Source organism: Oncorhynchus nerka, linkage group LG27 (assembly GCF_034236695.1).
Source record: "Oncorhynchus nerka isolate Pitt River linkage group LG27, Oner_Uvic_2.0, whole genome shotgun sequence".
NCBI lineage: Eukaryota > Metazoa > Chordata > Actinopteri > Salmoniformes > Salmonidae > Oncorhynchus > Oncorhynchus nerka.
This window is the reverse complement of record NC_088422.1, coordinates 78729121-78744698: the sequence shown is the minus strand read 5'-3', so window position 1 is coordinate 78744698 and position 15578 is coordinate 78729121. Positions and strand designations below refer to the sequence as shown.

Genomic DNA, 15578 nt, shown 5'->3' with positions numbered 1-15578 from the left:
CTGTATGAATAAAGCTTGACATAACTTACATGCTTTCTAAATATAGTATAATCAAATTATACAATGACTAACTATAAGAGTTCACCTTCCTTATTACTGTAAAATACATAAAAATGTGCATATTTTCTAAAGGTCTCTCGATCAAAACATCTGCCCCCATCCCTGTGAACGTCTCACAGAGCTTTAGTTTGACTTCCTGACAAAGTGTTTTTTGTTTCAAATCTATTCATTATTTTAGATTACTGGCTATAAATCAATCTCTGAATGTGATACAGTGACGGAACCACTCTCACCTGCTGTGCTACAATGTAAGGATTCCAGGCATATGCGTTGTTAGTGGCTGTGATGTACGGTTCAGCCAGGAACCCTACATCACAGACTGTCGGACGATCGTAAAACCAAATTAAATGGTAGGAGGGACATCACAGCTTCAAGTGGTGTCAGATTTGACACCCTGCTTTACACAGGCAAGAGAGACATACTCCTGTGTCTGTGACAATCAGGGCTACCGCTTAATGCAAGCCATTTCCATCAACAGTATGGTGTCAACAGATCGATTTATAAGCGAAAATGTTGGTCGGAACCATTACCAGAAGGACACAGGTCCCCAAAACAGGGGACTTTACATTTAAGAGGTATAATGCTGTAAATTAAAATTGTACACCCAATGTAGGCTAGTGCCCCATTGAGATAGGATACAAAATAAAATCCAATGTTGTGATTCTCATCACGTTGTCTTCTCACACTATTTAAACCCCACAATCGAATAAACAGCATATGAAGCTCTTAGACTAATAGATCATATATTTCAAACAAACGATCTGTATTAAAAACTACACATATTTTGGAATTTCTGTGACCAATTGATAATCAATATCCGAAAACAGCACACGTTTCTTCTGCAAACCTGCACATCATCATCTTCTCTCATTTGTGGCACCACTGTAGTCTAGCATGAGGGATTATAGGAGGGAAAACGGTGTTGCAGTAGTCTAGTGTGAGGGATTTAGAAGGGGAAACAGTGTTTCTGTAGTCTAGTGTGAGGGGTTATAGGAGGGAAAACGGTGTTGCAAGTAGTCTAGTGTGGGATTATAGGAGGGAAAACGGTGTTGCAGTAGTCTAGTGTGGGATTATAGGAGGTAAAACGGTGTTGCAGTCGTCTAGTGTGAGGGATTATGGGAGGGGAAATTGTGTTGCAGTAGTCTAGTGAGAGGGGTTATGGCATGGAAAACATTTTTGCAGTAGTCTAGTGAGGGGTTATGGCAGGGGAAACATTTTTGCAGTAGTGTGAGGGATTATGGCAGGGGAAACGGTGTTGCAGTAGTCTACTGTGAGGTTTACAGGAGGGGAAACGGTGTTGCTGTAGTCTAGTGTGAGGGGTTATGGCAGGAGAAACTGTGTTGCAGTAGTCTAGTGTGGGATTATAGGAGGGGAAACGGTGTTGCTGTAGTCTAGTGTGAGGGGTTATGGCAGGGGAAACTGTGTTGCAGCCGTCTAGTGTGAGGGATTATGAGAGGGGAAATTGTGTTGCAGTAGTCTAGTGAGGGGTTATGGCGTGGGAAACGGTATTGCAGTAGTCTAGTGTGAGGGGTTATGGCGTGGGAAACTGTGTTGCAGTAGTCTAGTGTGAGGGGTTATGGCAGGGGAAACGGTGTTGCAGTAGTCTAGTGTGAGGGGTTATGGCAGGGGAAACGGTGTTGCAGTAGTCTAGTGTGAGGGGTTATGGCAGGGGAAACGGTGTTGCAGTAGTCTAGTGTGAGGGGTTATGGCAGGGGAAACGGTGTTGCAGTAGTCTAGTGTGAGGGGTTATGGCAGGGGAAACAGTGTTGCAGTAGTCTAGTGTGAGGGGTTATGGCGTGGGAAACGGTGTTGCAGTAGTCTAGTATGAGGGATTATGGCAGGGGAAACGGTGTTGCAGTCGTCTAGTGTGAGGGATTATGGGAGGGGAAATTGTGTTGCAGTAGTCTAGTGAGAGGGGTTATGGCATGGAAAACATTTTTGCAGTAGTCTAGTGAGGGGTTATGGCAGGGGAAACATTTTTGCAGTAGTCTAGTGAGGGATTATGGCAGGGGAAACGGTGTTGCAGTAGTCTACTGTGAGGTTTACAGGAGGGGAAACGGTGTTGCTGTAGTCTAGTGTGAGGGGTTATGGCAGGAGAAACGTTTTTTCAGTAGTCTAGTGTGAGGGGTTATGGCAGGGGAAACGGTGTTGCAGTAGTCTAGTATGGGATTATGGAGGGAAACGGTGTTGCAGTAGTCTAGTGTGAGGGGTTATGGCATGGGAAACGGTGTTGCAGTGTGAGGGATTATAGGGGGAAATTGTGTTGCAGTAGTCTAGTGTGAGGGGTTATGGCGTGGGAAACGGTGTTGCAGTAGTCTAGTGTGAGGGGTTATGGCGTGGGAAACTGAAAGTCTAGTGTGTTGCAGTAGTCTAGTGTGAGGGGTTATGGCAGGGGAAACGGTGTTGCAGTAGTCTAGTGTGAGGGGTTATGGCAGGGGAAACGGTGTTGCAGTAGTCTAGTGTGAGGGGTTATGGCAGGGGAAACAGTGTTGCAGTAGTCTAGTGTGAGGGGTTATGGCGTGGGAAACGGTGTTGCAGTAGTCTAGTATGAGGGATTATGGCAGGGGAAACGGTGTTGCAGTAGTCTAGTGTGAGGGGTTGCAGTAGTCTAGTGTGAGGGGTTATGGCATGGGAAACGGTGTTGTCAGTAGTCTAGTGTGAGGGGTTATGGCAGGGGAAACGGTGTTGCAGTAGTCTAGGGGTGTGAGGGGTTATGGCAGGGGAAACGGTGTTGCAGTAGTCTAGTGTGAGGGGTTATGGCAGGGGAAACGGTGTTGCAGTAGTCTAGTGTGAGGGGTTATGGCAGGGAAACGGTGTTGCAGTAGTCTAGTGTGAGGGGTTATGGCAGGGGAAACGGTGTTGCAGTAGTCTAGTGTGAGGGGTTATGGCAGGGGAAGTAGTCTAGTGTGAGGGGTTATGGCAGGGGAAACGGTGTTGCAGTAGTCTAGTGTGAGGGGTTATGGCAGGGGAAACGGTGTTGCAGTAGTCTAGTGTGAGGGGTTATGGCAGGGGAAACGGTGTTGCAGTAGTCTAGTGTGAGGGGTTATGGCAGGGGAAACGGTGTTGCAGTAGTCTAGTGTGAGGGGTTATGGCAGGGAAACGGTGGCAGAGTGTGAGGGGTTATGGCAGGGGAAACGGTGTTGCAGTAGTCTAGTGTGAGGGGTTATGGCAGGGGAAACGGTGTTGCAGTAGTCTAGTGTGTGGTGTGGGAATAATGACAAGCGAACCTGATGAGCTTTTTGTTCATATTGCCCTAAAAAGGGAACCGAACTACAGTATTCAAGCGAACCGAACTCAGACCACCTCTCAAGATGGTCTCAGTTCGGTTAGTTTCTGAGCTCTTTGAGGGGTTTGGGGGGTTTGAGGGGTTTGGGGGTTTGAGGGGTTTGGGGGTTTGAGGGGTTTGAGGGGTTTGGGGGTTTGGGGGTTTGGGGTGTTTGAGGGGTTTGTTTGAGGGGTTTGGGGGTTTGAGGGTTTGGGGGTTTGAGGGGTTTGGGGGGTTTGAGGGGTTTGGGGGGTTTGGGGGGTTTGAGGGGATTTGAGGGGTTTGGAATGTTCACACTGCACAAGAAATTAAGCAAACTGCACTGAGTTCACAAAAATATATTATAAAATATTTTTTCCACAAATTAGTATTTTGACAAATTGCATCAGATCTTTTCTCCTCAGATCTTTTTCAGGGCTAATCTGATTGGTCAAAAAACCAATTAGTTAAAAAAAACATTTGAATTTGGCTTCCTGTAAAAACGCAGCCTTAGAGTAACCAGAGGTGTATATATGAATGAGTAATGATTTGATATTGTAGCTTTAAATATCCACTGTGTGATGGGAATGGAGCTCTTCCTCAGCTGAGTGAACAGAGCACCATCCTAACTGCCTTCTTTCCAACGTGTTCTCCCCATGTCTCTCAGGGGCCATCACAGAGTAATGGCTGTATTACAGTGGAGTTTGGGCTCATCTATAAATGACCAGGGCTCTATAATAACCCTCTGACCTGGGTTCATCTGAATGCTCACACACAGAGACAGACAGAGAAAGAGCCAAAGCAAGCAACTGAGCCAGATATTGATCTGAGGTCAGTCTAATTATTCCTGTGGTGATATCTCTCTTGTGCTCATCATGCTAAACCAACCTGCCTGCTCCACTCTGCTTTGCTCTGAGAGGATTAACAGGACAGGACACATACATTAGACGGCAAAAAGGAGAACAGAAATTCAGCAGAGCAGATACTTAGACAGTACAGGGCAAATCAAACACCTTAGAAATTATAGCAGTGCAATTTCCAATTTCTGCATTAGTTAATGAACATAATACCAGTGAGTTCAAAAAGACATGTCAAAATCAAACGATTCCAGAAATCAAAGAATTACTTTGAAAGACTGATCTTAGGTATTGCTGTGGTTTCTATACCCACTCCTGGCTAACATATATCTATGTAGACCCTGCAGTGGGCTGAGAATACAATTGATGTACTAAAAGATTAAATGAAGAAATGGAGCTTTGGAAATGGCTTGATGTGTCAGTGTCGGAGGGATAGATACTGTTTATCATGATGGCGACTTCTCCGGACACACAAACGTGGCTGATTTAAATGGGCTGTATTTGGGAGAGAATGGCAGGTCAGGTTGCCGAGAGACACGTTGCCGTGGACACTCTGTGCTCGTCCCAATGAGAGATAAGAGCTTAAGCTGCATATCAAAGGGTGTGCATGTAGAGAGGGTGGCACGGAGGACAGCTGTTGGCAGCCAGATCTGGGAGCCCACAGAGGCTCCATGGGGTGGGATGGAAAGGATCCTCCCCCCTCCCCTGCCCTGCCCTCTGACTCTCTCATCCCCACATGTTCCCACATACAGCCACATCAAACAAACACATACACGGCACATCAAAACACACACACACACACACACAGCGGATAAAACGACCCGCAATAAACCCAAATGCACAAACACCACAATGAGGAAATGTGTGCATACAAAACACCACAGGAACAGAGGTCCAGCAGAAACAGATTCCAAGACACACAGATAGACCTGTGGTGGTTTAGATCTCTCTCACACACATTCCCTCCCTCATCCAACACATATACGCACAGCACAAAGCCACACAAAGGAGTCAGCAGACGTATTCTAGGGAACAGGTTCATACTTTAATGAAAGGGTTTCTCCCTTGGCACAGTTCTGTTATCAAATAAATAAAGCAATTAATCAAAAACCGTCTATATAAACTAAACAAAGTCATGAAAAAGCCATTAGGGAAAAGAGAGAAAGGGTCTGGTCTGCTATTGAGGAACTGAACAGCAAGTTTTAGACATGTTTCATTTACAACAGCCACCAAGAAGAAGTGAAGGAAGTGAGAAAAAGAGAGAACTATCCTTCCCTGCTAGCACTGATTGGCACAGCAGACTCTGTAGAGAAGTGACAAAATAGCAGGCAAGTGTGATAGCTTGGCAGAAATACTGTATATTCGCTCAGTCATTCAATTATTATAAATACGTTTATTCCTTCTACACGATACTGGTATAACCTTTCTGCAGTCCATATACTATTTACATTAGTTTAACATGTAGATACATTAATTTGACAAAACATAACTTAGTGATGGAATACAATGAGAACATTTCATTCAGTCTTGTCTGTAAATACCAAAACTGAATACATTTACAGATGAAGATACAGTGGAGCATTCTGGAGCAGAACTTTAGATGCCGGTGAAGCTGGAGAGTCCCTTTAAAGAGGCACAGTGCACTACTTTTGACCAGACCCTGGGCCCTGTTCAGAAGTTGTACATTATATAGGGAATAGGGCTCCATTTCAGACACACCACAGAGATATCTGTTCCAGCGGCTGCCCCACTAATACCACAGTACTCTAGAGGCACATGGCACCATTCATCTAGTGTCTGTGGTGTTGGGGGGAGGGAGTTTAACTGAGGATGAGAACCCAAGCAGATCCCTGCCTATTACCCACAGTGTCTGTCTGAGGGGATCACTGCAGACACCTTCTCTCTCTCTCACACACACACACACTGTTTAGCTGTGGTGTGAAGACTACAACATGAGTTATAGTGTTGAGATGGGCCCTGTCAGATAGGGTGCTGCCATGCTAGGCCAGACAGATGCCAGCGCCAAGCAGATCGCAGAGCGGGGCTGAGGATTGGGGTGCAGCTGCGTTCCCCTTGGGGGTGGCTGAGGTGGGTGACTGTGTCCCGTGGTGAGGCCAGCTTGACTGGTGCCTCTGCTAATGGACAGTCTGCAGCTATGTGAGAGAAGGAAGCACTGGAGCTCAGGACAAGACTGGAATGCACCAGATTCCCTCAACTGACCCAAAACACACACTAACAGAAACTTGTAGTAAAAGCTCTAAACCTAGACATGACCCAGAGTGGAAAGTTGGCTTTGATGTCTACACACCTGGTGTGAGGTTCAACACACCTGTAGGGGAATTCATGAACTCTTCACACCTGCTCACAACGCATAGCCAGTAGCGAGGTCTATTAGCTCATACCGACTACCAATGTTCCCTCTAAGATGTGCGAGAGAGCGGGCGTACAGCTCCCCCAGGACTGCCATGCAGAAGAAATATCTGCCCACACAGAGAAGCACAAACTTTCTAGAGTTTTCCCCATTAGTTAACGTTTCTGTTTACTGTGGGAATTGTGATCGAATCAACGCAATATTAGCTACATGTAGCAACGCGTGTACGTGTTCATATCCTTCGCTAGTTAGTCAGTTATTAGCCCAGTTATAGATCATTTGTAGTCAGTAATGGGGGAGTGATTGCTTCCTACAAGGGCACAAAACGTGTGGATTTCTAGACATATTTGACAAGTCCGGTAAATTGCTTATTTGTCTTAAAGGAGCAGTGTAGCCAATAGGCAGAGGGTAGCATATTTTGCCGGATTCCCTGTAATAATGGTATGTGAATAACGATGCCTCAGTGTTCACATTAAACACGCTTAGAATGTTGTGCTCAGCAGACCTGAAATGTGCTCAGTAATGAAAAAAATAGAGGGAACATTGCTGATTACAGTATTGTCCTCTTTACCCTGACCAGATGATACTCAGTCAGGAGCTCCTGGACTAGATGCAGGCATACCATAGTAACCTGTCCTAAACAGTGGTGTAGGGCTCTGATGGTTCACCTAGGGTGGGAGAGGATCTGAGAGGTCTTGCATGGTTTGAGCTGCCTACCCGACAGCAGGCCTTCAGCAGGGTGAGTTATGGTCATGGTGGAGCCTTGGGGCTGGGCCTGGTGTCACCTCTCACCAGAGGAATGAGACAGACAGCTGAGAGCCTCCACCCCGGCCCAGCCCACCCAGCCAGCATCATAAACAGAGCCTTGTTGCCTGAGTGCTGGGGACACATGGCGTGAGGGCGGCCTGGTGAAACAGGTGCTGACAGCTGGGGACAGGGGGATGCCTCATGAGGGGACAGCGGTTAGGGTCATGTGTTATGATCAGACCTGGAGGATCATGGGACTGCTGTGGATTGTCAACCACCACATACTTATGATTCAGCTAATGAGAAAGAGCCTTACTGTGAACTGCTGACCACAACGATTAGACAGACACTGTTCAGAAGGCAGAGATGTACTTGAGAAGGTGTACACTGACCATTGGTGTGAAAGAACTGTGTGTGGTGATATTAGGGGGAGTCAGAGTTGTATCTTTGATGGTCTAAATTGTATATATAGTGGGCATTCAACAGGGTACATCGGGAAAATGGGGTTGAGTGAGAAATAAATGTAGATTGTTGATACAAACATCACATTATAAATAAAGATTATAATGTTGATAATATATGTCCATACAATATGTAGGTAAAACATGTAGGAGCGTTTCAACACTACATTACTGCAGATTGTATCATCTTTAAAAAATACAACAAAATGTAACTGAAAAATAGCATCTGATTAATAACAATAATAATAACACCATTAATAACACTAGAGGTAGCAGCTGATTACAGTCTTCTATTCTCACTGAACATTTCAACATCGTTCTCTCAGGGAGGGTCCTGTATTGCATGTGAGATTCAGGAGCTGGATGATCTTGTCTTCATCATATCCAGCCGATGCCTGTCAGCCCTCTGTTCTGACAGCCCAAAGTGTCTCCAATGCAACTGCACCCACAAGTGCTTTTCAAGTGGTTTTCAGTGGCGACAGGGGTGTCACAGCAGACAGGTAATACATGCACACAGACACACACACACACACACACACACACACACACAAATATTCATATGAACCAATGCACACATGCTCACACACACACTGTATATTCAGACACACAAATGTGTGTACATTTTTTTCTTTCGCACACACACACACGCGCGCACACACACGCAGTCTCTCCCTCGAACACAAACTCACTGGACACTGAGCATCATATATTTGATCTTTTTACATCAGTCTTTCCATCCAAACCAGCCCTTCACCTCCGAATCCCCTTCCCCAAAACGTAGAGGTCTGTGAGGATGGCAGTGCCTGTGTGGCTTCGTAAAGTCACCTAGTCCATCAGAGTAGGGGGTTTCAGAGAACCAGACAGACAGAGAGGGATGAGAGGAGTCCTCTGGAGGACTACAGCCAAGTCTCGTTTCTCCTTCTGTTCCTCTCAGGCTCCCCTGTTACATCCCTCTGCCGTGTCCTGCTCCTGGTTCCTGGCACACCTGAAGACCAAGACACTGTCCCGCTGCCTCACAGGGACTCTTTATGCCTGGACAGCCCCATAATAACCCTCTTCACCCCGCACCTCTCCCTGTCTGTCCAACTCCTCTTGATGTCCTGTCCTCTTAGCCCACAGGGCCATTTAAGACCCAACTCCCCCTGACAGTGACACACTTCTAGCTGTGCTGCTGCTGTGCTGTGTGGGAGGGGCCTGTCTATCTGTAGAGTACTGGGCTGGCAGTGGAGCCAGGTTGAGGTGGGACTGTGAGAAGGTGCTCAGGGGCCAGGGGCAGCAGGGCAGGGAGCTGGCTGGCTCAGGACTGGTAGAAGTGGTGGTAGTGGTGGTGGTGTTCATGGTGGTGATGATGCTCGTGCCTCTGAACCATCGGGGCCAGTCCTCCTTCATAGAGGAGCACACTGGGTAGGACCCTCACCTGCTCCTTCTCCACCACAGGCCCCACTGGAGCCCCCAGGGCCCGGGACTGCTGCTGGCCCTCCTTGGCCCTCTGCTTGTGCCTGCGGTAGGGGGCTGAGGACTGGTGAGGGGGGGCCTGGCTGGGTAGGGCCGGGGGAGGTGGGGCCCCTCTGCTCCTCATCACCCTGCCCGTGGTGGTCTGTGTGGGGTGTGTCCGGCTGTGGGTCTTGGGGGAGCGCAGGGCGTGTTTACCTGAGTCTTTACTCGGTCGTGGGGGACAAAGGGTGTCAGGGCCTGGGGCGGCGCTGCTCTCCATGGCCACCTGTGAGCGACGGTGGTGGGAGTAGGTGTGGCCATTCTCTGGTTCATGAGAGCGAGACCTGGTCTGGTTCGATGGTCGGGTCTGTGGCTCTGCTTTCACAGGCTCTGTGGTGGGGGCTGGAGAGGGGAGAAATATAAGTCAGGATAAATAACCCATAATGGGTCAATTGATACATCAATAACTTCACTGAAAGACAGAGGTTTGTAACTCATAAACGTTAAAATTACCAGTTCCAATACTTTTGTAATACCTCTTCATTTTTTTCTGCTTTCTTTTTTTCACAGGACAAAGTGTATTTTTCTAGAGGGGGGGGGGGGGGGGGGGTCACACTAAAAAATAATCCCGTCAACACAGACATTTAAACAAAAGCAGCCCCATATTAAACATAATTGAATTCACTTCATGATGAGGCTTGGCCCCTAAAGACATCGCATTGTGCCCTGGTGGGTCCAGATGTTTTACTGGCCAAGCAGGTGCTGGGGTAATGAAGACCTCTATGTTTTACTGGCCAGACCTATCTGCCTGCCTCCAAGCGGGTGCTGGGGTAATGAAGGCCTCTATGTTTTACTGGCCAGACCTACCTGCCTGCCTCCAAGCGGGTGCTGGGGTAATGAAGACCTCTATGTTTTACTGGCCAGACCTACCTGCCTGCCTCCAAGCAGGTGCTGGGGTAATGAAGACCTCTATGTTTTACTGGCCAGACCTACCTGCCTGCCTCCAAGCAGGTGCTGGGGTAATGAAGGCCTCTATCTGGACACAGCTTCAAAGTACCGCGGTGCTGTGATCAGTCAGTGCCTCTAGTCTCCAATCTCTCCATCATCGCCCCCGGCCCTAGCCCCACCTCCCCCATCCTTCTGGCTTTGTACCCCCCCCCGGACCAGCCCACCTGCGCCAGCTCACCTGCTCCAAAGCGGGATGTGTAATTCTCGATGCCGGCCAGGTCTAGGTAGTGGTTCCTGCGCTCCAGGTTCTCATCCACACAGTGGCGCTGGCAGCCCTGACTCTGACCCTGCTGGATCAGAACCTGGTGCTGGATAGTGTGGTGGTCACTGTGATGGCGCCTGGAGGGGAGAGAGATTGTTATTAGTGTCAAAGATGTACAGATGTACATTATTGTCTTGTAAAACCTTAATGCAGGCTGTAGAACATATGTTACCTGAGGAGGGCTCGAGACTTCTTCTCTGCACTTTTAAGGTCTTCAATGCACTTGTCAGTCTTCGTTCTGGGGTGGGGCATGTCTGTGAGAGAGCAGGACATTATCAAAAAGAGCAGCCACACACACACACACACACAATTTCTCTCAGAAGAAAGAAACCTTTGTTCACTGCCTTTTACTTTGAAGATCTATAAAAGACAAAAAAACAACAATGCTTCATTTATTTACTCCAGGTCTCATAAGACACAAAGAAAAAATATATACAGTACCAGTCAAAAGTTTGGACACATCTACTCATTCAAGGGTTTTTCTTAATTTGTACTATTTTCTACATTGTAGAATAATAGTGAAGACATTTTAAAACTATGAAATAACACATATGGAATCATATAGTAACCAAAAAAAAGTGTTAAACAAATCTAAATATATTTGAGATTCTTCAAAGTGGCAACCCTTTGCTTTGATGACAGCTTTGCACATCCCTGGCATTCTCTCAACCAGCTTCACCTGGAATGCTTTTCCAACAGTCTTGACGGAGTTCCCACATATGCTGAGCACTTGTTGGCTGCTTTTCCTTCACTCTGCAGTCCAACTCATCCCAAACCATCTCAATTAGGTCAGGTGATTGTGGAGGCCAGGTCATCTGATGCAGCACTCCATCACTCTCCTTCTTGGACAAATGGCCCTTACACAGCCTGGAGGTGTGTTGGGTCATTGTCCTGTTGAAAAACAAATGATAGTCCCACTAAGCGCAAACCAGATGGGATGGTGTAATGCTGCAGAATACTATGGTAGCCATGCTGGTTAAGTGTGCCTTGAATTCAAAATAAATCACAGACAGTGTCACCAACATAGCACCCCCACACATCTTCCTCCATGCTTCACGGTGGGAACCACACATGCAGAGATAATCTGTTCACTCTGCATCTCACAAAGACATGGCGGTTGGAACCAAAAATCTAAAATTTGGACTCATCAGACCAAAGGACATGTTTCCACCAGTTTAATGTCAATTGCTCATTTTTCTTTGACCAAGCAAGCCTCTTGTTCTTATTGGTGTCCTTTATTAGTGGTTTCTTTGCAACAATTCAACCAAGATGACCTGATTCACGCAGTCTCCTCTGAACAGTTGATGTTGAGATGTGTCTGTTACTTGAACTCTTTCTGAAGCTGGTAACTCTAAATGAACTTATCCTCTGCAGCTGAGGTAACTCTGCGTCTTCCATTCCTGTGGCGGTCCTCATGAGAGCCAGTTTCATCATAGCGCTTGATGTTTTTTGCGACTGCACTTAAAGAAACTTTCTTGACATTTTCCCGGGTTGACTGACCTTCATGTCCTAAAGTAATGATGGACTGTTGTTTCTCTTTCCTTATTTGTAGTTAACCTGCTAGACAGATTCTAACAGCCTTTTCTCATTCGCTCCAACTTCCGGGTTGGAGCGAGCGGTCGCATCTGCACTCGGTCCGCAGGTAGTATTACATTTCATTACATTTCATTATAGTACAACGGTTTGATTTGTCTAATCTTAGCAATTTCTTCTTAGCTAGCTACATAGCCGGCTTTGTATCATAGATAATTGCGTAATTATCGTATTTCGTCGTCCTAACGCAGTCTACACTGCCCTGCAGCTAGCCAGCTAGCTAACGTCCACCGTTAGCTAGTCCACCGTCTACCGATTAGCAGCACAACTATTACACTCAACTGAACGACTTGATTAGTGTAGTGCTAGCTAGCTACATAGTTGTCTTTGCTGTCTTCGTATCCAAGATAATTGTGTAGTTTAGAGTGTGTAGTTTTAGAGTGATTATCTTAATTTACCGAGGTTAGCTAGCCAGCTATTTGTCGTCCTTAACGTAGGAGACACTGCTAGCTAGCCAACAGCTAGCCAACGTCTACCGAACAGAACTTCCGCACTCAACAATCCGGTCGCATTTCGCTTCGCTCCACAGGTAGTATCACATTTTTCATTTCATTTCATTACAGTACAACGGCTTGATTTGTTTGATCGTAGCTAGCTACATAGCCGTCTTTGTATCAAAGATAATTGTGTAGTCTAGAGCGATTTCCTAGGTTAGCTAGCCAGCTATTGTCGTTCTTTTAACGCAACGTAACGTAATCAACACTGATAGCTAGCCAGCTAGCCCCGAATAGCAGCACAGTAGAAACTATTACACTCAACGGAACGACTTGATTAGTGTAGTGTCAACAACGCAGCCACTGCCAGCTAGCCTACATAGTCAACAACGCAGCCTCTGCCAGCTAGCCTACTTCAGCAGTACTGTATCATTTTAATCATTTTAGTCAATAAGATTCTTGCTACGTAAGCTTAACTTTCTGAACACTCGAGACGTGTAGTCCACTTGTCATTCCAATCTCCTTTGCATTAGCGTAGCCTCTTGTGTAGCCTGTCAACTATGTGTCTGTCTATCCCTGTTCTCTCCTCTCTGCACAGACCATACAAACACTCCACACCGCGTGGCCGCGGCCACCCTAATCTGGTGGTCCCAGCGCGCACGACCCACGTGGAGTTCCAGGTCTCCGGTAGCCTCTGGAACTGCCGATCTGCGGCCAACAAGGCAGAGTTCATCTCAGCCTATGCCTCCCTCCAGTCCCTCAACTTCTTGGCACTGACGGAAACATGGATCACCACAGACAACACTGCTACTCCTACTGCTCTCTCTTCGTCTGCCCACGTGTTCTCGCACACCCCGAGAGCTTCTGGTCAGCGGGGTGGTGGCACCGGGATCCTCATCTCTCTCAAGTGGTCATTCTCTCTTTCTCCCCTTACCCATCTGTCTATCGCCTCCTTTGAATTCCATGCTGTCACAGTTACCAGCCCTTTCAAGCTTAACATCCTTATCATTTATCGCCCTCCAGGTTCCCTCGGAGAGTTCATCAATGAGCTTGATGCCTTGATAAGCTCCTTTCCTGAGGACGGCTCACCTCTCACAGTTCTGGGCGACTTTAACCTCCCCACGTCTACCTTTGACTCATTCCTCTCTGCCTCCTTCTTTCCACTCCTCTCCTCTTTTGACCTCACCCTCTCACCTTCCCCCCTACTCACAAGGCAGGAAATACGCTCGACCTCATCTTTACTAGATGCTGTTCTTCCACAAACCTCATTGCAACTCCCCTCCAAGTCTCCGACCACTACCTTGTATCCTTTTCCCTCTCGCTCTCATCCAACACTTCCCACACTGCCCCTACTCGGATGGTATCGCGCCGTCCCAACCTTCGCTCTCTCTCCCCGCTACTCTCTCCTCTTCCATCCTATCATCTCTTCCCTCTGCTCAAATCTTCTCCAACCTATCTCCTGATTCTGCCTCCTCAACCCTCCTCTCCTCCCTTTCTGCATCCTTTGACTCTCTATGTCCCCTATCCTCCAGGCCGGCTCAGTCCTCCCCTCCCGCTCCGTGGCTCGACGACTCATTGCGAGCTCACAGAACAGGGCTCCGGGCAGCCGAGCGGAAATGGAGGAAAACTCGCCTCCCTGCGGACCTGGCATCCTTTCACTCCCTCCTCTCTACATTTTCCTCTTCTCTCTCTGCTGCTAAAGCCACTTTCTACCACTCTAAATTCCAAGCATCTGCCTCTAACCCTAGGAAGCTCTCCCTTGCAACCTTCTCCCTCCCCCTCCTCCCTCTCTGCAGATGACTTCGTCAACCATTTTGAAAAGAAGGTCGACGACATCCGATCCTCGTTTGCTAAGTCAAACGACACCGCTGGTTCTGCTCACACTGCCCTACCCTGTGCTCTGACCTCTTTCTCCCTCTCTCTCCAGATGAAATCTCGCGTCTTGTGACGGCCGGCCGCCCAACAACCTGCCCGCTTGACCCTATCCCCTCCTCTCTTCTCCAGACCATTTCCGGAGACCTTCTCCCTTACCTCACCTCACTCATCAACTCATCCCTGACCGCTGGCTACGTCCCTTCCGTCTTCAAGAGAGCGAGAGTTGCACCCCTTCTGAAAAAACCTACACTCGATCCCTCCGATGTCAACAACTACAGACCAGTATCCCTTCTTTCTTTTCTCTCCAAAACTCTTGAACGTGCCGTCCTTGGCCAGCTCTCCCGCTATCTCTCTCAGAATGACCTTCTTGATCCAAATCAGTCAGGTTTCAAGACTAGTCATTCAACTGAGACTGCTCTTCTCTGTATCACGGAGGCGCTCCGCACTGCTAAAGCTAACTCTCTCTCCTCTGCTCTCATCCTTCTAGACCTATCGTCTGCCTTCGATACTGTGAACCATCAGATCCTCCTCTCCACCCTCTCCGAGTTGGGCATCTCCGGCGCGGCCCACGCTTGGATTGCGTCCTACCTGACAGGTCGCTCCTACCAGGTGGCGTGGCGAGAATCCGTCTCCACACCACGTGCTCTCACCACTGGTGTCCCCCAGGGCTCTGTTCTAGGCCCTCTCCTATTCTCGCTATACACCAAGTCACTTGGCTCTGTCATAACCTCACATGGTCTCTCCTATCATTGCTATGCAGATGACACACAATTAATCTTCTCCTTTCCCCCTTCTGATGACCAGGTGGCGAATCGCATGTCTGCATGTCTGGCAGACATATCAGTGTGGATGACGGATCACCACCTCAAGCTGAACCTCGGCAAGACGGAGCTGCTCTTCCTCCCGGGGAAGGACTGCCCGTTCCATGATCTCGCCATCACGGTTGACAACTCCATTGTGTCCTCCTCCCAGAGCGCTAAGAACCTTGGCGTGATCCTGGACAACACCCTGTCGTTCTCAAATAACATCAAGGCGGTGGCCCGTTCCTGTAGGTTCATGCTCTACAACATCCGCAGAGTACGACCCTGCCTCACACAGGAAGCGGCGCAGGTCCTAATCCAGGCACTTGTCATCTCCCGTCTGGATTACTGCAACTCGCTGTTGGCTGGGCTCCCTGCCTGTGCCATTAAACCCCTACAACTCATCCAGAACGTCGCAGCCCGTCTGGTGTT

General features: G+C 47.9%; 1 protein-coding gene across 1 annotated transcript in view; it reads right to left on the bottom strand.

Annotated features, from left to right (window-relative positions):
• Positions 1–5190: 5190 nt before the first annotated feature.
• Positions 5191–15578, bottom strand: part of nkd1 (NKD inhibitor of WNT signaling pathway 1) — a 44725-nt gene continuing 34337 nt past the window's right edge. The window contains exons 8-10 of the mRNA XM_029639585.2: positions 10617–10698; positions 10361–10521; positions 5191–9576 (exon numbers count right to left, since the gene is read on the bottom strand). Of these exons, the coding sequence (XP_029495445.1) occupies positions 9038–9576; positions 10361–10521; positions 10617–10698 (782 nt within the window). The 3' untranslated portion in view covers positions 5191–9037. The remainder of the gene's footprint in view (positions 9577–10360; positions 10522–10616; positions 10699–15578) is intronic.